The 23,488-nt window shown below is 33.8% G+C and overlaps 1 protein-coding gene across 1 annotated transcript in view; it reads right to left on the minus strand.

The window, feature by feature from the left end:
* LOC141551050 (uncharacterized) overlaps positions 1–20,032 on the minus strand; it is a 66,151-nt gene extending 46,119 nt beyond the window's left edge. Inside the window, exons 1-2 of the mRNA XM_074282310.1 lie at positions 19,958–20,032; positions 16,977–18,636 (exon numbers count right to left, since the gene is read on the minus strand). Coding sequence (XP_074138411.1) covers positions 16,977–17,991 — 1,015 coding nt within the window. The 5' untranslated portion in view covers positions 17,992–18,636; positions 19,958–20,032. The remainder of the gene's footprint in view (positions 1–16,976; positions 18,637–19,957) is intronic.
* Between the last annotated feature and the right edge of the window lie 3,456 nt (positions 20,033–23,488).

Raw genomic sequence — 23,488 nt, forward strand, 5'->3', positions numbered from 1 at the left:
AATGTAATTTGAAAGCCCATTATGTATAGGGTTATAAAGACTTATACACATTAAAACACTTTTTTTTTCTTGATGGTAATGTAAAAACAAACAAACAATCAAGAGACAATTATGAGGTTGTATTGTTTATCTTATTTTTATTTGCTTTTTAAACCTCTTTTATTGCTTACCTCCTAGTGTTAATATCTAGCAGTAGGCAGAGTAGGGATCTCCCCAAAAGGAAACAGCAAACAGATTGACTATCCCCTATTCACTCTATTTGTTGGCATCTCTTCTTAATCCCTTTGGAAACAAATCTATACCATTCCCCTGAGAAGACTGGTAAAAAAAACTTTAAGCATATGGTGAATCCAACACTAGGCAAATGAAAGCCATTCTATACGAGAATTGCATGATCTATGAATTGTACTGAACTATATAAACTAAGGAAGGAAGAAAAAGCATGTCCCAGCTTTGAAATTTAGATAAAGTGTTTTTATGGTTTTAATTACATTGTAATAACTATATAGAAGTAAATATACCCTTCCCTGTTTTAAGTTATATGAACATCTCTCATAAATAACTGCAGCATGCCTTCTTTTGTAAGCTCATTACACAATGGATCCTAGAAATCCATAAAGTGTTAAGATTCAAAATTTAATTACATAATTCACTTATCCAAAGTTTCTCTATAATTTCAGTGGAGTTCATAATTCTCAATTTTCATAAGACATATTATTAAGAATGTATTTATTATATAATGCCTCACAAGAAGTTAATGAGCTTAAAAGGGCTGAGAAAAAAAGAAAAATTTGAAGATGTTAATGCCTAGTATCTTACCTACCTCTTTGTGTTTTCAAGTTGACAATAATTTCATATTTCAAGGGTAGTGGTTAAAAGTCACAATTTATAAAAATTCTCAGCATTATTCCTCCTCTACAGCAATTTAGTTCATAAAATATACATATATTTGAATTTCTGGAAGTAAAGCCAGAATCTTTGTAAAAGACTAGAGGTAAGATTTTTCTTTTGTAGCAAAACAACTGTATAAATATATACATATATTGTATTTAGCATATACTTTAATATATTTAACATGTATGGAACTACCTGCCATCTAGGGGAGGTGGTAGAGGGAAGGAAGGGAAAAGTCGGAATAGAAGTTTTTTCAAGGATCATTGTTGAAAAATTCTCCATGTGTATGTTTTATCAATAAAAAAAGATTATGAGAACACCAAGAGAAAGAAATATAGCAAATATACTCTAGCTGAAGAGAATCAGTGTGATGCACTATATACACTGTGGTGAGATATTTACCTGAAATCTAGCTTACTTGTTTGGTTTTACATCCTCAAGAAGGATGATGATAATGAAGATGATGATGATGGTGATGATAATGACGATGACAACAAGGACAAGAAAAGGGAAAAACAGGATAAAGAAATTTGGCACGGTAATGGATCATCCTGCAGGAAAGTTGAAAGCAGTATCTAACAAAGGGAAGGGAAAAGGAAATAAAAGCAGTGATGAGTAATTGACATCACTAAGGACAAGAAAAGAAAACAAGAAACCCCAGCAGGGATTTGAGAGGCCATTCTAGGCTTTTCTTGCACAGTGTCCAAGAAGATTAAAGTAGATCCATATAAATTTATCTCCAAGCTGAAGATTCTTAAAAACAAGAATGAATTTAATGAAAAACTGTGCTTTGAAATAGTAAATTCACTGAAGAATGGGCTGAAATTCCAAAATAAAGTCGAAGAAGACTTCCTGTATATTTACTGTCAAGAGATACAATTTGGGTCAATTATTACTGTATGTCAGCATAATGCTTAAAAATATTATTTGAACCTTTTCTTCCTAATAAGTAAGAAGAGTTTCCAACTTGATGGTATCTTACATTTATAGCAATGGGTTGTGATTCTAAATGCAAAGAATTTGCTTTGTTGCTTTGATGGTAAAACTTGTCAGTGAATTTTCAGTAGATTTAATTTAAATACAGAGCTTCATCATCTACTTGAAAAGATGCTTTCCTCACGCCTTTTTTTAAAAGTCTATAAACTTTGAAGGATTTACTTTACATGTGTTGTAACTTATTAAAAATACTGCATGGGGCAAAAAAAAGGCTAGAGGTAGTTATGAAAACAAGTTCATTGCCTATTTGGCAGATCAGAAATCATCAACTTATCTGGTTACTAAAACTACACATTGTTAAGTCCGACCTAGCTCCCTGGAGGCCTCAGGATGAGCTAGAGTCAGGATAAGTAAAAGTCCTTGGGAGAAAAGTAGGCAAACTTCCAGGAGTTTTGACAAAGATTCTCAATTCTGGAGTCCAGAATCTCTATCTTTTTCCTCCTTATCCTGCCACCAAGTGAGTCTAGCTTGTCTCACTCCACTCTCTAATCCTTGCATACAATTATCTGTATACACCAAACATTGAGCCAGCACCAAACAGTGAGAAGGGTCATTTTTTCCAAACATACACTAATAGAGTCATTGTCAAATAGATAATTAGCCTTAAGTGCTGGGTTGTTTGATTCAAGAACACCTTTTAAGAGTTTCAGTCCTTTATATCACATGATGATCTTGCTCTAAATATGCAAATTTCCATTTTTTTTTTGGAGGGATCCCTTCTGAATGGCACCTACATGAAAAATACAATTAACACTTATTTATATCTAATTTTTTTTATCATGGGGGAAGAACTCACTGATGTAATGAGTCTCTAGTCTATTCCATGGAAGTACAGTTTCATGAACTTCAACCAGTTAGTAGCCAATTATATTTTTGTACTTGTCAATTGTCCCACAATATGAGATTTTTTTGTCTAGCATGTCTACCATGCCACCATCCCTGCTCAACTCCAGGGGATCCCTACCATTTCTAGGATCACATAAAAAATTATCTAGCATACAAAAACTTTTGAAACTTCTCCATATTCACATGTCAAATCTTCTTACACCTTATTTACTCCTCACTATGTACCATGAGATCCACTACCACTGAACTCCTTGCTGTTCCTTGAACATGACACACCTTTCCCAACTTAATGAATGTTTACTGGTTACTTTTCTTTTTGTGAGAGATTAACAAAATTGAAAACAAAGAAATAAAAAAAAAAAAAAACACTCACTGAATTAATAACCAAAAGTAAAAGTTAAGGTTTTAAAATATAATTAATAGATAATTTTTAGCTACTCTGATTTTAAATAAGGAAAAGGATAGTCAATTTACCAATATCTAAAATGAAAAAGGAGAATTCACAGCAAATGATGTAATAAAGAAAAGTATTGAAATTATTTTGCCTAAGCATATGCCAATAATACCAAGAACTTGAGTGAAATAGATGAATATTTACGACAATGTCAAATATTGAGATTAACAGAAAAAAATACTGAGAATTTAAACAATCAATTCTCAGAAAATGAACTATAAGTGAACTTGCAAAATTAAAAAAAAGAAATCTTGGAAACATTTATTCACAAATGAATCAGCAATATTGAAAAAATGAAATAGCAAATATTCAAAGAAAAATTGGTTTCAGTATTATATAGATTGTTTCCAAAAATAGATTTTTAAAATGATCCCAACAAATTTTTTCTATGATACAAACATAATTTTGATGCCAAAACAGAGAAAGGAAAACAATAAAATTCAATATTTCTTTTTTTTTTTATTAATTTTATAATTATAACACTTTTTTTGACAGTACATATGCATAGGTAATTTCTTACAACATTATCCCTTGCACTCACATCTATTTCGAATTTTCCCTCCTTCCCTCCACCCTCTCCCCTAGATGGCAGGCAGTCTCATACATGTTAAATGTGTTATAGTATATCTTAGATACAATATATGTATGTGGAACTGAATTTCTTGTTGCACAGGAAGAATTGGATTCAGAAGATAAAAATAACCTGGGAAGAAAAACAAAAGTGCAAACAATTTATACTCGTTTCCCAGTGTTCTTTCTCTGGGTGTAGCTGAGTCTGTCCATCAATTGGAACTGAATTAAATCTTCTCTTTGTTGAAGATATCCATTTCCATCAGAATACATCTTCATATAGTATCCTTGTTGAAGTGTATAATGATCTTCTGGTTCTGCTCATTTCACTCAGCATCAGTTCATGTAAGCCTCTGCAAGGCTCTCTGTATTCATTCTCCTGGTCATTTCTTACAGAACAATAATATTCCATAGCATTCATATACCACAATTTATCCAACCATTCTCCAATTGATGGGCATCCATTCATTTTCCAGTTTCTAGCCACTACAAAAAGGACTGCCACAAACATTTTGGCGCATACAGGTCCCTTAACCCTTCTTTAGTATTTATTTGGGATATGAGCCCAATAGAAACACTGCTGGATCAAAGGCTATGCACAGTTTGATAACTTTTGGGGCATAATTCCATTTTGCTCTCCAGAATGATTGGATTCTTTCACAGCTCCACCAACAATGTATCAGTGTCCCACATCCCCTCCAACATTCATCATTATTTTTTCCTGTCATCTTAGCCAATCTGACAGGTGTGTAGTGATATCTCAGAGTTGTCTTAATTTGCATTTCTCTGATCAATAGTGATTTGGAACACTCTTTCATATGAGTGGAAATAGTTTCAATTTCATCATCTAAAAATTTTCTATTCATATCCTTTGACCATTCATCAATTGGAGAATGGCTTGATTTAAAGATCAATATTTCTTTTTTTTTAATTTTATTTATAAATGTTTTGACAGTATATATGCATGAGTAATTTTTTCCCACATCCCCTCCAACATTCATCATTATTTTTTCCTGTCATCTTAGCCAATCTGACAGGTGTGTAGTGATATCTCAGAGTTGTCTTAATTTGCATTTCTCTGATCAATAGTGATTTGGAACACTCTTTCATATGAGTGGAAATAGTTTCAATTTCATCATCTAAAAATTTTCTATTCATATCCTTTGACCATTTATCAATTGGAGAATGGCTTGATTTAAAGATCAATATTTCTTTTTTTAATTTTATTTATAAATGTTTTGACAGTATATATGCATGAGTAATTTTTTTAATAACATTATCCCTTGTATTCATTTTTCCACATTATCTAATCCCTCCCCTTGATGACAGGAAATCCCATACATTTTGCGTGTGTTACAATATAACCTTTTTTTTAATTTTAATTTTATTTTATAATTATAACATTTTTTGACAGTACATATGCATGGGTAATTTTTTACAACATTATCCCTTGCACTTACTTCTATTCAGATTTTTTCCCTTCCTCTCCCAACCCCCTCCCCCAGATGGCAAGCAGTCTTATATATGTTAAATATATTACAGTATATTCTAGATACAATATATGTGTGTAGAACCGAATTTTTTGTTGCACAGGAAGAATTGGATTCAGAAGGTAAAAATAACAGTTTACATTCATTTCCCAGTGTTCCTTTTCTGGATGTAGCTGGTTCTGTCCATCATTAATCAATTGGAATTGGATTAGCTCTTCTCTATGTTGAAGATATCCACTTCCATCAGCATACATCCTTGTACAGTATCATTGTTGAAGTGTATAATGATCTTCTGGTTCTGCTCGTTTCACTTAGCATCAGTTGATGTAAGTCTCTCCAAGCCTCTCTGTATTTCTCCTGTTGGTCATTTCTTATAGAACAATAATATTCCATAACATTCATATACCATAGTTTACCCAACCATTCTCCAATTGATGGACATCCATTCATCTTCCAGCTTCTAGCCACTATGAAAAGGGCTTCCACAAACATTTTGGCACATACAGGTCCCTTTCCCTTCTTTAGTAGTTCCTTGGGGTATAAGCCCAGTAGTAGTATGGCTGGGTCAAAGGGTATGCACATTTTGATAACTTTTTTGGGCATAATTCCAGATTGCTCTCCAGAATGGCTGGATTCTTTCACAACTCCACCAACAATGCATCAGTGTCCCAGTTTTCCCACAGCCCCTCAAACATTCATCATTATTTGTTCCTGTCATCTTAGCCAATCTGACAGGTGTGTAATGATACCTCAGATTTGTCTTAATTTGCATTTCTCTGATCAATAGTGATTTGGAACACTCTTTCATATGAGTGGAAATAGTTTTAATTTCATCATCTGAAAATTGTCTGTTCATATCCTTTGATAATATAACCTAGATACAATATATGTGTGTAAATACCATTTTTTGTTGCACATTAAGTATTAGATTCTGAAGATATAAGTAACCTGGGTAGATAGACAGTAGTGCTAATATTTTACATTCAATTCCCAGTGTTCCTTTTCTGGGTGTAGTTGTTTCTGTCCATCATTGATCAACTGGAAGTGAGTTGGATCTTCTTTATGTTGAAGATATCCACTTCCATCAGAATATATCTTCATACAGTATTGTTGTTGAAGTGTACAGCGATCTTCTGATTCTGCTCATTTCACTCAGCATCAGTTCATGCAAGTCTCTCCAAGCCTTTCTGTATTCCTCCTGCTGGTCATTTCTTACAGAGCAATAATATTCCATAACCTTCATATACCATAATTTACCCAACCATTCTCCAATTGATGGACATCCATTCATCTTCCAGTTTCTAGACACTATGAAAAGAGATGCCACAAACATTTTGGCACATACAGGTCCCTTTCCCCTCCTCAGTATTTCTTTGGGATATAAGCCGAATAGCAGCAATGCTGGATCAAAGGGTATGCACAGTTTGATAACTTTTGGGGCATAGTTCCAAATTGCTCTCCAGAATGGTTGGATTCTTTCAAAACTCCACCAACAATGTATTAGTGTCCCAGTTTTCCCACATCCCCTCCAACATTCAAGATCAATATTTCTAATGAGCATTTGTGTAATTCTGTTCAATATTAGCAAAGAGGACAGAACAAAATAACACAAAGATTACATATATGACCAAGTTGGCTTTATACCAGAAATATAGAATTGATTCAATATTAGGAAAACTATAAAGATTACCACCACTGTTTTGTTTTGTTTTGTTTTGTTTTGTTTTGTTTTACATCACCTGAAGCATAATAGATTCTTATCCAGCCTTTTAATTTTACTCTGTATATATCACTCTGCTTTAAATATGTTTCTTGTAAATAATATATTATAAGATTAATCCAGTCTGCTATCTGCTTTCATTTTATGGGAGAATTCATCGCATTCACATTCACAGTTAAAATGATGAATTACATATTTCTCAAAATCTTATTTACCCCAAGTTATGTTTTTCTCTTTCCTTTCCCTCTTTTCCTCCTCTGCAGTATTTTGCTTCTGACCACCAAATCCCTCAAGTAGCCCTTCCCTTTTCAGCCCCTCCCCCTACTACTTCTATTTTTCCTTCTATTATCCTCTACTTTTTGTTTCCCCTTTTCCCTCACACTTCCCTAAAAGGAAAGACATGTTTCTATGTGAAACCAAATATAACTGATATTCTCACTTTGAGCCAAATCTGATGAGAATAAAATCCATACAATGTTCATCCCCTTCCCTTCTTTCCCTCAATTATAATAAGTCTTCTTTGCCTCTTTATGACAAGTAATTTCCCTCATTTTACCTCCATTTTCATCTTTTCCCAGTACCTCCTTTCCACCTCGTTTATTTTTCATGTTATCACAATAAAATCAAATTATACCCACAATCCCTGAGTATACCCATCACAGAGACATAGAGTTCATTCATCACAAAGTTCATTCTTGTTTATCTTTTTATACTTCTCTTGAGCTCTGTATTTGCAGATAATTTTTTTTTGTTCCACTTTTCACCATCAATAAGTAAAATTCACCTGTATCATTGGATGTCCATCTTCTTCCTTGAAAAATAATGCTCAATTTAGCTGGATCTTTGATTCTTGGCTGCAACACAAGTTCCTTTGCAGTTCAGAATATCAGGTACCAGGCTCTTTAATCCTTTAATATGGAAGCTGCTAGGTCATGGGTAATGCTGATTGTGGATCTTTAATGTTTGAATTGTTCCTTTCTGGCTGCTTGCAATATTTTTTCTTTGATCCATTAATTCTGAAATTTAGCTATGATATTCCTTGGAGTTTTCATTTTGGGATCTCTTTCAGGAGGTGATAAGTGAATTCTTTCCATGGATATTTTACCTTCTGGTTCTAGAACATCAGGGCAATTTTCCTTGATGATTTCCTGAAAGATGATGTCTAGGCTCTTTTTTTCATCATGGTTTTCTGGAAGTTGAATAATCCTTAGATTTTCTCTCCTATATCAATTTTCAAATTCAATTGTTTTTCCAATGAGTTATTTTATATTTTCTTCAATTTTTTTTTCAATTTTTTTAGTTTTGACTGATTTTTGATGTCTCATTGAGTCACTCCTTTCCAGTGGTTCAAGTATAATTTTTAGTGAATTATTTTTTCAGGTTTTTTAGCTCATTTTGTATTTGGCCAGTTGAATTTTTACATGAATTGTTTTGTTCACTGGATTTTTTTTTTCATTTCATAAATTCTGTTTTTGAAGAAGTTGTTTTCTTTTTCCATTTTGTCTAACCTGTTTTGTAAGGATTTATATGCTTTTTCCATTTCACTGAATCTATTTTATATGGAGTTTTCTTCAGATAATTTCTGTGTCTCCTTTTCCAAACTCTCTTGCAAAATTCTCATTTTCTTTCCTCATTTTTCTTCTTGCTTTCTTTTGAGATCCTTTTTGAATTCTTCCAAGAGAGCCTTGTGAGATGGGGACCAATTCATATAACCCTTTGGTGCTTAATAATAATAATATAGTTTTTATTTACAAGAATAAGTAATTTTTCAGCATTGACCCTTGCAAAATTTTCTATTCCAACTTTTTCCCCTCCTTCCCCCCACTCCCTCCCCTAGATGTCAGGTAGACCAATGCATGTGAAATATGTTAATGTATATGTTAAATACAATATATGTATACATATCCATGCAGTTATTTTGCTGGACAAGAAAAATCAGACTTAGAAATAAGGTAAAAATAATCTGACAATGAAAACAAAAATGCAAGTGGACAAAAACAGGAGTGGAAATGCTATGTTGTGGTCCATACTCATTTTCCATAGTTCTTTCATTGGCTGTAGCCGGTTCTCTTCATTATTGAATGATTGGAACTGATTTGTTTCCCCTCATTGTTGAAGGGAGCCATGTCCCTCAGAATGGATCATCATATAGTATTGTTGTTGAAGTGTATAATGATGGAACTTCATCCTTTTAATGTCCTCAGGGTTTAAAATCTATTTTCCTCTTTTTCCATAAAAATTATATATGGTCAGAATTCTTTTTGATTTTATTGCTCACTTTTTAAAGTTGAAGTCTGCTTTTAGAGCAAGGGATTCTCCAAATTTCCTATACAAGTGGCAGTGGCTGCAATGGATCAGTGCTGACTGACTTCCAGTGCAGTGTGGGCTATAGTTCCCATGAAATTCTGGCATTGAGAGTTCACTATTTGCCATAACTAGTCTACTAGCCTACTCCCTTGCAACAAAGTCAGAATAGCCAACACTTCTATAGACTGCTCCTGGCAGATTCTCCAGCATGTGGAGCCCACACCACCTGGGACTGTGACCTTCCTGTACTTGGGTTCTCTACTTGACATGCCTGAATTGGACCTTTTCCCTCTATGCCTCTAAGACCTTTTCTATAGATCTTCAAAATTATCTTCTGCTGGTAATTTTTTACACTCTCAATATTCATGGATTCTGTTACTCCAAGGCCAGTTCAGAAGTTGATTTTACTGTTAATGTGAGGGTCATGGGGAGACCTCAAAAAAAGATGTCTCCTCTCCATCATCTTGGAGACAGATTTCAGAAAAAAACTGAGAGAACTGTATGAACTAATGTAGAATGAAATAAGCAGAACCAAGTAAACATTGTACATAATATCAGAAAAATTGTATGATGTTCAATTATGATTGATCCAGCTCTTCTCAGCACAATGAGCCAAGGCAAATACAAAGTACTCATAAAGGAAAATATTATACATAACTAAATAAAGAACTGTTGGACTCAGAATCCAGATCAAAGGATATTTTTTCTCACTTACTTTAATGTTTCTCAAGTTTTTTTTTTCCTTCTTAACTTTCTTCTTTCACAATTGTGACTAATATGTAAACATATTTTATATGAGAGCACATGTACAAATTGCATCAAATTTCTTACCATCTTCAGGAGAGGAAAGGGAGGGAAAAATTTTTGGAACTCAAAGTCTTATAAAAACAAATGCTAAGGTCTTTTTTGACATGTAACTAGGGGAGAAATATAATAATATCCAAAATAAAAACATTTTGAATATTAAAAATAAATCAAAATCATTTTTCAATATCAAAATGATAAAAAGTCACTAGTATTTTAGGGGAGAAAAACTTCCTAAAAGCTTCTAAAGATTTCCAATGATTGTAAATCCCCATCACATTACAGCCAAATCCAGACAGAATTTCAAGCAAATAGTGTCAGATTTTTAAAGACCATTGTTTTATATCATCAATTTTTGGAAGTACCTTATTTTGAGAGTCTTAAGTTAAAACTCAGCACTGAGTTTGGACTTGTAAATCACATACATGAATAAATTGATCTTCATAGAAAGAAAAGCATGAAATTAATGGCATTGATTTGTACATGGATATACTATACATGTCAGGTACTTTGTATGATTAGAAATTCATTTTTAGGTCCTAAGAAGTTATTTAAATAATCTCCTTCCTCTAATACTAATACTAAGATTTTGTAGAGTGTTTTTTTTCAGATATTTTTAGTCATGCCCAATTTTTTGTGACTTGCCCTTGCCAAGATTCTAAAGTAGTTTGCCATGTCTTTCTTAAGCTTGTTTTTTAAGGTTAGGAACCTAAGGCAAATAAGGTTGAATGACTTGCCTAGTATCATGCAGCTATTTTCTGACTCTAGGTCCAATACTCTATAAACTGTGCCACCTATCACCAAAATTACATGTAAGTAGAACCTTGTTTATATGGAATCTAACTAAGTATAACTTTCAGATGACTACATAACGCCATATTTGAGTATCAAGCCCTAATTTCTCTCCTGAACTTATATTACTAACTGCTTATTGGACATTTTTAAAAAGCATGTTCTATAGGCATTTTGAAAAAAGTGGTTCAAAACAAACATATTTAGATTTTTCTAAAACTTAAATTTTCATATTTCCATTTAGGATGTCACCATCCTTCCAGTTACCCAGGTTCTCAACCTTATAGTCATTCTCAGTTCCTTATTTTCCCTTATTTCATATATCCAATGAACTGCCAAATGTTTCTGACCCTATTTCCACATCTGTTCCTTTCTCTTCATTCTTAGAGACACTGCCCTAATTCAAACACTCATCATTTCCTGTCTGGATTCTAGTAAGGATTTCCTAATTGATATTTCTGCCTCAATTTTTTTTCTTAGCCCTTTATACACACCTAGGTCAAACTGATATTCCTAAGTCACAGATATGAATACATCACTTCTCTATTTGATAAATTCCATTGCTTCTCTATTCCCCCCAGGGAAAAAAATACAAACCTCTGTTTGACATTTAAAACACTCTGCAACTTGACTTCATCTAGCTTTATAATATATTACTACTTTTCATGTACTCTTCAAAACAACTATGTTGGCTTTCCTGATATTCCACCCACATGATATAATTTCCTATACCCATTCCTTATCTTGTATTTGTTTATTTATTTAATGTACAATTATTTATTTAAGGACATATCTCTCCCCTAGATTGCAATCTCCTTGAGGGTAAGGACTCTTTTATTTTGAATACTTCCTGTTTCCAATAACTAGCAAAGTGCACAGGACCACCCAGCATGTTGTGCCCACATGAGAGAAGGTGCTATGCACAGTGACCAAAGCAGAATTGAATTAGCCCACAAGAAATGTGAGATGAACAAAGTTAGAAACATCCTAAATGTTCACATGGACTGTTTGTATTCAGCTTATGACAGAATAGTCTAAGCTCATATTAGTCTATCAGCCACAGTTGGACACACTGTAACTTAACTCTAACATAGTCATGTCATTTTGGTCCTCTTCAAAATGGAGGATAGCAACCTCCAGCAAAGTGCCTGACAATAAAAACTAATTGGTTGTTTGCTTGACCAGAATTATTATTTCTGCTCCAATTTTAGAAGAAAAAAAAGGGGGGGGAGGGGGTAAACAAGTAGAAAACAAGCTTACATCAGGGCTTTACCCAAAAATGTTTTTTTTTTTTTAATTTTTTATTTTGTTTTATAATTATAACATTTTTGACAGTACATATGCATGGGTAATTTTTTACAACATTATCCCTTGCACTTATTTCTATTCAGATTTTTTCCCTTCCTCCCCCAACCCCCTCCCCCAGATGGCAAGCAGTCTTATATATGTTAAATATATTACAGTATAATTTAGATACAATATATGTGTGTAGAACCGAATTTTTTGTTGCACAGGAAGAATTGGATTCAGAAGGTAAAAATAACAGTTTACATTCATTTCCCAGTGTTCCTTTTCTGGATGTAGCTGGTTCTGTCCATCATTAATCAATTGGAATTGGATTAGCTCTTCTCTATGTTGAAGAAATCCACTTCCATCAGCATACATCCTCATACAGTATCATTGTTGAAGTGTATAATGATCTTCTGGTTCTGCTCGTTTCACTCAGCATCACTTGATGTAAGTCTCTCCAAGCCTCTCTGTATTTCTCCTGTTGGTCATTTCTTATAGAACAATAATATTCCATAACATTCATATACCATAGTTTACCCAACCATTCTCCAATTGATGGACATCCATTCATCTTCCAGCTTCTTGCCACTATGAAAAGGGCTGCCACAAACATTTTGGCACATACAGGACCCTTTCCCTTCTCTAGTAGTTCCTTGGGGTATAAGCCCAGTAGTAGTATGGCTGGGTCAAAGGGTATGCACATTTTGATAACTTTTTGGGCATAATTCCAGATTGCTCTCCAGAATGGTTGGATTTTTTCACAACTCCACCAACAATGCATCAGTGTCCCAGTTTTCCCACAGCCCCTCCAACATTCATCGTTATTTGTTCCTGTCATCTTAGCCAATCTGACAGGTGTGTAATGATACCTCAGAGTTGTCTTAATTTGCATTTCTCTGATCAATAGTGATTTGGAACACTCTTTCATATGAGTGGAAATAGTTTTAATTTCATCATCTGAAAATTGTCTGTTCATATCCTTTGACCATTTATCAATTGGAGAATGGCTTGATTTCTTATAAATTAAAGTCAATTCTCTGAATATTTTGGAGATGAGGCCTTTATCAGAACCTTTAACTGTAAAAATTTTTTCCCAATTTGTTACTTCCCTTCTAATCTTGTTTGCATTAGTTTTGTTTGTGCAGAAACTTTTTAATTTGGTGTAATCAAAATGTTCTCTTTTGTGATCAATAATGGTCTCTAGTTCTCCCTTGGACACAAACTCCTTCCTCCTCCACAAGTCTGAGAGGTAAACCATCCCATGTTCCTCCAATTTATTTATGATTTCGTTCTTTATGCCTAAATCTTGGACCCATTTTGATCTAATCTTAGTATGTGGTGTTAAATGTGGGTCCATGCCTAGTTTCTGCCATACTAATTTCCAGTTTTCCCAGCAGTTTTTGTCAAATAATGAATTCTTATCCCAAAATTTGGGATCTTTGGGTTTATCAAAGATTAGATTGCTATTTTTATTCACTATCTTGCCCTGTGAACATAATTTATGCCACTGATCAACTAGTCTATTTCTTAGCCAATACCAAATGGTTTTGGTGACTGTTGCTTTATAATATAGCTTTAAATCAGGTACACTTAGACCACCTTCCTCTGACTTTTTTTCATTAGTTCCCTTGCAATTCTCGACCTTTTATTCTTCCATATGAATTTTGTTGTTATTTTTTCTAGGTCATTAAAATAGTTTCTTGGGAGTCTGATTGGTATAGCACTAAATAAATAGATTAGTTTGGGGAGTATTGTCATCTTTATTATATTCGCTCGGCCTATCCAAGAACACTGAATGTCTTTCCAATTATTTAAATCTGACTTTATTTTTGTGGCAAGTGTTTTGTAATTTTGCTCATATAATTCCTGACTCTCCTTTGGTAGATATATTCCCAAATATTTGATACTATCGACTGTTATTTTAAATGGAATTTCTCTTTGTATCTCTTGTTGTTGGATTGTGTTGGTAATGTATAAAAATCCTGAGGATTTATGTGGATTTATTTTGTATCCTGCGACTTTGCTAAAATTCTGAATTATTTCTAATAGCTTTTTAGCAGAGTCTTTGGGGTTCTCTAAGTATACCATCATGTCATCTGCGAAAAGTGACAATTTGATTTCTTCATTTCCTACTCTAATTCCTTGGATCTCTTTCTCGGCTCTTATTGCCAAGGCTAGAGTTTCTAGTACTATATTGAATAGTAATGGTGATAGTGGGCAACCTTGTTTCACTCCTGATCTTACAGGGAAAGGTTCTAGTTTATCACCATTACATATGATGTTTACTGAAGGTTTTAAATATATGCTCCTTATTATTTTAAGGAATAGTCCATTTATTCCTATACTCTCAAGCGTTTTTAGTAGGAATGGATGTTGGATTTTATCAAATGCCTTTTCTGCATCTATTGAGATGATCATATGGTTTTTATTAATTTGATTATTAATATGGTCAATTATACTAATAGTTTTCCTAATATTAAACCAGCCCTGCATTCCTGGTATAAATCCCACTTGGTCATAGTGTATTATCCTGGGGATGATTTTCTGAAGTCTATTTGCTAATATCTTATTTAAGATTTTAGCATCAATATTCATTAAGGAAATTGGTCTATAGTTTTCTTTCTCAGTTTTCGATCTACCTGGTTTAGGTATCAGTACCATGTCTGTGTCATAGAAGGAATTTGGTAGGACTCCTTCAATCCCTATTTTTTCAAATAGTTTACATAGCATTGGAGTTAGTTGTTCTTTAAATGTTTGGTAGAATTCACCTGTAAATCCATCTGGTCCTGGGGACTTTTTCTTAGGAAGTTGGTTAATAGCTTGGTCTATTTCTTTTTCTGAGATGGGACTATTTAGACTACTTACTTCTTCCTCTGTTAATCTGGGCAAGCTATATTTTTGAAGGTATTCTTCCATTTCATTTAAGTTATCGAATTTATCGGCATAAAGTTGAGCAAAGTAGCTCCTAACTATTGTTCTAATTTCCTCTTCATTAGTGGTGAGTTCACCCTTTTCATTTTCAAGACTATCAATTTGCTTTTTCTCTTTCCTTTTTTTAATCAGGTTTACTAAGGGTTTGTCTATTTTGTTGGTTTTTTCATAAAACCAACTCTTAGTTTTATTAATTAATTCAATAGTTTTTTTACTTTCAATTTTATTAATCTCACCTTTTATTTTTTGAATTTCAAGTTTTGTGTTTGTCTAGGGGTTTTTAATTTGTTCCTTTTCTAGCAATTTTAGTTGTAAGCCAAATTCATTGGCCCTCTCTTTCTCTATTTTATGCAAGTAGGCCTGTAGAGATATAAAACTTCCCCTAATTACTGCTTTGGCTGTATCCCACACATTTTGGTATGATGTCTCATTATTGTCATTTTCTTGGGTGAAGTTATTAATTATGTCTATGATTTGCTGTTTTACCCAATCATTCTTTAGTATAAGATTATTTAGTTTCCAATTATTTTTTGCTCTATTTTCCCCTGGCTTTTTATTAAATGTTATTTTGATTGCATTATGGTCTGAAAAGGATGCATTTACTATTTCTGCCTTACTGCATTTGATTTTGAGGTTTTTATGCCCTAGTATATGATCAATTTTTGTATAGGTTCCATGAACTGCTGAGAAGAAAGTATATTCCTTTCTGTCTCCATTTAGCTTTCGCCAAAGATCTATCATATCAAACTTTTCTAGTATTCTATTTACCTCTTTGACTTCTTTCTTATTTATTTTGTGGTTTGATTTATCTAATTCTGATAGTGCAAGGTTGAGATCTCCCGCTATTATAGTTTTGCTATCTATTTCCTCTTGCAGCTCTCTTAATTTCTCTTTTAAGAATTTAGATGCTGCACCACTTGATGCATACATGTTTAATATTGATACTGCTTCACTATTGATGCTTCCCTTTAGCAGGATATAATGCCAGTCCTTATCTCTTTTAATTAGATCAATTTTTGTTTTTGCTTGATCTGATATGAGGATGGCTACTCCTGCTTTTTTGGTTTTGCCTGAAGCATAATAGATTCTGCTCCACCCTTTTACTTTTAGTTTGAATGTCTCATCCTGTTTCAGGTGTGTTTCCTGTAAACAACATATAGTAGGATTCTGACTTTTAATCCAGTCTGCTAACTGCTTCCTCTTTATGAGGCAGTTTGCCCCATTCACATTTATGGTTAGAAGGACTAATTCTATATTGCTTGCCATCCTATTAACCCCTGCTTATGCTTTTCCCCTTTCCTTCCCTTTTACCCTCCTATCCAGTATTAAACTGGTAAACCCCACTTGCTTTTCACAGCCCTCCCTTTTTAGGATCCCTCCCCCACCTTAAAGATCCTCCCCTTATTTTACCCCTTTTCCTCGAAATTACTGTATTCCCTTCCCCTTAGCTTACTCCTTCCCTTTCACTTTTCAATGAAGTGGAAGAAGTTTCACCATAAATCGAATATGTCTATTGATACACGCTTTGTTCACCTCCCTCCTTTCTTTCTCTCAGATATAATAGGTTACCTTTGCCTCTTCATGAGATGTAGTACCACCACTTTATACTTTTTTATGATATAATCTCCTTTCCACCTCTAGTTTCTAAGACAAATTGTACATATGTTCTTTACATATTTTTTTGACAGAAGTATAGTTCTCAAGATTTCTTTTTACCTTTTTTAGAAGTCTCTTGAGTTCTGTATTTGAAGATCAAACCTTTTATGTAGGTCTGGTTTTTTCATCAAAAAGAGATGGAATTCATTTATTTCGTTAAATGTCCATCTTCTTCCCTGGAAAACGATGGTCATTCTTGCTGGGTAAGTTATTCTTGGCTGCATACCAAGTTCCTTAGCCTTTCGGAATATCATGTTCCAGGCCCTGCGTTCTTTTAATGTGGACGCTGCTAAATCCTGTGTTATCCTTATTGTGGATCCTCTATATCTGAATTGTTTTTTTCTAGCAGCTTCCAATATCTTTTCCTTTGTCTGATGGTTCTTGAACTTGGCCACTATATTTCTTGGCGTTTTGATTTTAGGGTCCCTTTCAGTAGGTGATCGATGAATTTTCTCAATGTCTATTTTACCCTCTGTTTCCAAAACGTCTGGGCAGTTCTCTTTGATCATTTCCTCGAAAATGGTGTCCAAGCTCTTTTTTTCCTCCCATTTTTCAGGGAGTCCGATTATTCTCAAATTGTCTCTCCTGGATCTGTTTTCCAGGTCTGTTGTCTTTCTGGTAAGGTACTTGACAGTCTTTTCAATTGTTTCATTTCTCTGGTTTTGCTTGACTCCCTCTTGGTTTCTCCTTGAGTCATTCATTTCTACTTGTTCCAGTCTAATTTTCAATGATGTATTTTCTTCACTCACTTTTTTTATATCTCTTTGTAATTGTCCAATTGAGTTTTTATCTTCTATGGAATTTTTTTCCATTTTATCCATTTTATTTTTTAGAGAGCTGATTTCTTTTTCCAGCTCTCTAATCCTGTTTTCCTTGGAGTTGTTTACCTTTTCCAGCTCACTAATCCTGTTTTCCTTGGAGTTGTTTACCTTTTCCAGCTCACTAATCTTGTTTCTCAATGATTTGATTTCTTTATCCACTCTGTCTTTGAATGCATGGGATGACTTCTCCAGGCTCTCTTGCCAAGCTTCCCTTTCCTTTTCCCATTTCTCTTCCAGCTCTCTTGTGAGAGCCTTTTTGATTTCCTCTATGAGGTTCTTTTGTATTGAGGAGCAGCTTATATCCCTCCCAGGGGATACATCTGGGGACAGTCTGTTCCTAGTCTCCTCAGCATTTGAGGTCTGCTCCCTCTCCACACAGAAGCTGTCAATGGTTAGAGCCCTTTTGAATTTTTTGTTCATTTTGTCAGAGTAGGAATCAAAGAAAACAAACTGACAAGAGAAACAATTGGTCTGTTTTGCGGGGGATAGGGCTGGATGTTATTAATGGGCTTCCTCTACAGACTGGGGGTAGGGCAGCAGAGAGCCACTAACAGAACAGCAATGACTGTACTGAGTCTGCGCTCTGAGGCTCTGAGAACGCACCGAGTCAGTCCAGGTGGGGGTTGGGGGTGGCCGGGCTCTGAGAGACGCTGGCTTTCTGGGGTTTTAATCTTCACCTCCGGTGTTTACACCCTCTCCACCGCTCCTGGCTTGCTGCCAAGACGGAGCATCCACACTGGGACAAAAGCCCTTTCACAGAAATGGCAGAAATCACACCCCTCCCCCTCTGGTCTGAGCTGTGTGAGCTGCCTGTCTTGCTCTGGCTGTCTGCCCTCAGTCTGCACCCAGTCTGATTGACCCTCCTCCGAACAAACACAGACCTTTTCTGGCGACTTTCAAGGATGTCTTCTCTCGGTGATAATTTGTGGATTTCTTTCTGGGTCAAGCATTAAGTCAGAGGCTTGTCATGAAGTAAGTTCTGAGAGAAAACGAGGAGCTCAAGCAGCTGTCTGCCTCCACGCCGCCATCTTGGCCGGAAGTCCCCGCCATCTTGGCCGGAAGTCCCTAAAAATGTTAAAGAGAACAAGTTGTTGATTCATCCTTATTAATGTATGAAAGTAAAGTAATACTTTTGATAAACATTGACAATAAGGACTAAAATTTAGATGCTATCTACCTTTCAGGTTACCAGAAAATTCATTAATGAAAACAATTTATCTCTGAAACATTTGATTAAATTGAAGCTTAGCTGGCATATTTCTTGCTTTATTCCAAATTCCATTCCTGAAACTGAGTTAAATAATTTCTGTCAGCTGATGCTTTGCCCTCCAGAATGTTTGTCTTCATCAGTAACAAAATTTAGATCATTGATGTTAGAATATATTCTAAGAAAAATAAGCATTACAGCAAATGCATTTGAACCATAGTCATCATTTGAGGAAGATTTCAAAATCCTAAGTTAATAAACATGTATCCAAAACATATACTTTGGGAATGTAAGTGATTTTCTTTTCATAAGCAATTCTTTAACATATAGAAAAATGTGGGAGAGACACCAGAAAGAAACAGTGTCTGTTTTACCATATTATTTCTAGTTTCCTTGATTGTAGAGTAAAAGTCAAACATATGAACTAGTTTTAAAAAAAAAGACCACAAATGCATAATTCATAATAAAAAAAGCACTATACATTTAGATGTGTGACCGTAAGCAAATCACAACACCAATTGCCTCATCAAAAAAAAAAAAAAAAAAAAAAAAAGCACTATACATGCAAGTCTACTGGTCCTGTTGCCCTTTTCTATATTCCAAATTTTATTTGAACTAATCAACTGTATACCAAGGTGAAAATAAAATCTCCCTTGCCTTGTAGTCACACCTTGAACATGTACCTATAAACACAGAGGCTCATTACATTGGAAAAATACATCCATTCATTTTAAGTAAGGTTCACTTTGATTCACAGACACAATCAATACATATGCTGAGTAAGTTCTCTGATCCAAAAAATGACGGGAAAGAAGTTGTATCCTGACCTTAACACTGGGATGTGTTTCTTTTTTCCTTGGTTCATTTCACTTGGCAATGTTTCCATTCATTAGTACAAAGTCTGAGTCAAACTATATTTGGCCAGAAAATGGAAATTAGGAAAAGGCAGACATGGCCACTCATATTTGTTTATGAGCAATATCCTTCCTGTGCTCTATAGTTGCATTCCATTAGCATAAGTTTTTAATTTGCATTCCCTGTAGATTATCATCAAAGCATATGAAAACACATTTTGAATAAAATAATTCATAAGCATTCCTAAAATGTTTTATACATGTTAATGATGCAAAAAAGAAAAACTATAGTGAAAATTTTCCAAATTTTTGATTTTTAACTTACCTTGAATCACCTTTTGCAGTATTTCTCTCAATTCAATTTCCCATGTCTTGGAGTAGGGATTTGGGGAAGGAACCTTAAAATGAAATACAGAGAAGGCACTTTTTGAGTTAGAAAAAGTTTTTCTAGAAATCAAAGTTCTTAAACCTCTTTTTGATGAGTCAAATGCAAATGAATTTAAAAGCATATGGAAGAAATTTTACACTGAATACATATGTAATTAATAATGAAGAGCAAACCATACGGGAATTACTTTGGAAGTTATGGAAACCCAAATAATTAAAAATACAATTTAGGATGTTCAACAAATCTCAAGCATAGTTCAACTTAACTAGAAAAAATACCTGGAAAAATATTCATTGCCTCAATGCCAGAGACATATTTTGGAAACTAACTTATATATGCTGAGAGAAGGAAAAATCTTACCTATTGAACAAATGGAAGACATTAAAGAAGATAAATATATAGACTGAAAATATTAAAAAAAAATGATAACATATAGAAATACTTGCAAAACAAAAGGGAAAGAAACAGATTAGGGGAAATTCTTTTAAGTAAATATAACTAACAAAAATCTGGTATATGAAATCTAGGAGGACTGATTCAATTTTGTATAAGTAAGGACTCTTCAACGATTGACACAGTACAAAAATATTACAGAATGATCTTGATTGAAAACAGTTCTTGTCATTTGTTAAATAGAAAACTGTTGGAATACCAATGATCAGAGAAACAATTTTTTAAAAATCTCAGGCATCCCCTAACATTAAGTTGACATAGATAGCCTTCCCTCTCTTTCTGTTTATGTATGTTACTATGACTAAATAAAAATAATGAGGGAATAAAAATTTAAAAATAGAAAGGCCAATTATAAGCAGATATGGAAGCAAACAAAATCATGTAATTATCTTTTTATCACTAAAATACACATTTAAAAAGCAAATTATATATATTTTATAGCTTATGATTTTTGGTATGACCTCATTTTATATTTTTGTTTATTTATTTGAATGTTTTTGCTGGTGGTTACTAAGTTTATAATAAGAAAAATATTATTCAAGAAGAGATTTTGCCAACTACTTCCCTGCCCCACACATTTTGTCTTAATTGCTATGTCTTCCAATCACTAGCTATATGCTTCTATATGCTTTTACCACAACAAAGAAAATAAATGAGCACTGAGGAAAGGTAAGGTAATTTCACAAAACTGATTTTAATGATATAATGAAGTAGGGAGAAAATCTCTATAAGTTTCATTAGCTTGTACAAATCTGGGTAAAACACTTTTAATATTAATTGATAATGATCAGAGTGAAATATTTTTTACATGAAATTGGATTGTAAATCTTATACTCATATACTCCCATTAGGCAAGTTAATCTTAGCAATAATTAGTCCAATATCACTACATAACAAATTCTACGCCTTCCTCTGCCACTAAGTAGTTGTATAACTTTAGTGACTGAGTTTTCAAACCTGAGAAATAATAGTATTGGACTAAATTATTTCTAAAGTCCATCTCATCTTAAAAAAATAATACCACCCCTACCATCACTTCTATTTTCTCCACTAAAATATTGCTCTGGTTCTTTATCAAGGTATGGAAGGGATGGATTCTTTAAAGAGTATTTTAGTGCAATGTAAGACCTGGCACAAGTTAGCAGTTTTTGAATGTAGGTCCTATTGCATGTTTCTTTTTTGTTTTCCCACTAAGGTATGAGTTCTTTGTTGGCAAGGACTATCTTTTACCTCTTTTTGTATCCTCAGATTTTAGCACAGTGCCTGGTATATCTTAAGCAATTAATTTGTGATGAGCCTTTTTGTGACAAGAATATACTGAATTGAAATGGTCCTCAGAGACAGACATACATTCTGCAATAGGACCTACATTCAAAAAAAATGAAAATATTCAGAGAAGTTGATATAAGACTATAACTTTCTAGAATATACAATGGGCCAATTGTGGCCATAGTTATAGACATTGACTGTCATTTTGTGTTAATATATGAATGAAGTATAAGCTTAAAATAAATAACTGGTAATAAAACACAAATATGTATTTATACTAATACATTTATTGTTACAACTATATATTTTAACATAATCTTGATAAATGCTTTTTTACTTGAATTCACAATGATTTCATTCTTATTTAGCTTAAGCAAAAATGCTGATCCTGAAAATATTTTTTTAAAACTCGTGTTTGGAATAAAACCAAAGTGAAACCTTAGTTAAAGGCAAAACAATAAAATTTTGCTTCAAGAAAAAGTATCTGAGTTCCTATAACACATTCTTCTTGTTCTTCTGTAATGTATACTTGATGTTAAGTGGTTAAATGAAACAATGATCCTAGCTACTTGTGCCTAATGATGATCATAGCTGATTAAAGCTTGAGCTTATGACATCAGTATAAACCCCAAAATCTGAATGGCCATCTGTTAAGGAAATAATTTCTATGAAGGTATGGGTTGAACCAGGAAGTATATGACATTTCAGTAGAGCCTCCTTCATAAAAGAAAGAAAATACAGGAGTATGCAAAATTTTAGGGCAGATAGCATCCCCCGATCTTACCTGATAGTCAAGGTGAGGGTTGATGGAGTCCTGTTTAAATGTTACATTGTTATTGGGGGTTTTGCCTCAGAAAGGAGAATTTCCATTTTGTTTGTTTTTGTAAAACAACCCCCACCTACCAAGAATTTTCTACAATGCACAGTACACAGTAATGCAGGGGTCCAGCCCCTGTGGGGAGTCCAGGGAGCTGAATAGGAGAAATAGGGTTAGTGTCAAATGAAGACAGGAGTCTTGGAGTAGTTTGAGTGAAGAACTAATGTAAGTGATGCGCCTACTTCTCTCAGCTCCTTCAGTCTTTATTTTTATACTATATCATGATCATATACTTTTCTTTAGGTCAACATAGTCTTCAGACATGTGTCTGACTTATTGACCTTTATATGTTACTACATTTGGCATTTAATATTTGAGTACATTTTTTATGGTTAAGTGTTAATTATTGATTACATTACATGAAGTTAATAATGAAAACGTAAATGTTATACAAGGTTAAATGTCAGTTTTAAATGGCAATTTTCTTAGTTTACTTATATCTTCTTTGTAAATTCTATGGATTATTCGATTCCTCTATTTCCCTGACTTGGAACCGTGTACATAGGCATTAAGGGAAATTCCCAGTTATACTTTAACCATCTTTTGGTTCCTAGACATACTGATCTTTTCTGAGTCTAAATTGGTAAACACCATTATTTCCTAGATCTTTGGATCCTCTCCCATAGTGGCAATGCTTTCCATGGTGTTCTCTCCTTTATCATTTGTCTCAGTGACATTAGTTTTATTAGGACAGAATATGCATGTGGAATCATTTCCAGTTAACTTGCCCAAATTCCCCTTGCCACCAGATTTTTTTTAGATAATATTTAGTGCAGTAATCAAGTCAATTATAAATAATATAGGAAATAGTAGTCCACTAATGAGAATGATAGAAGGAAATGTTGTTCCTGCATGAGTGCTGTGCACAT

Source organism: Sminthopsis crassicaudata, chromosome 1, assembly GCF_048593235.1.
Source record: "Sminthopsis crassicaudata isolate SCR6 chromosome 1, ASM4859323v1, whole genome shotgun sequence".
In the NCBI taxonomy this organism is placed as follows: domain Eukaryota; kingdom Metazoa; phylum Chordata; class Mammalia; order Dasyuromorphia; family Dasyuridae; genus Sminthopsis; species Sminthopsis crassicaudata.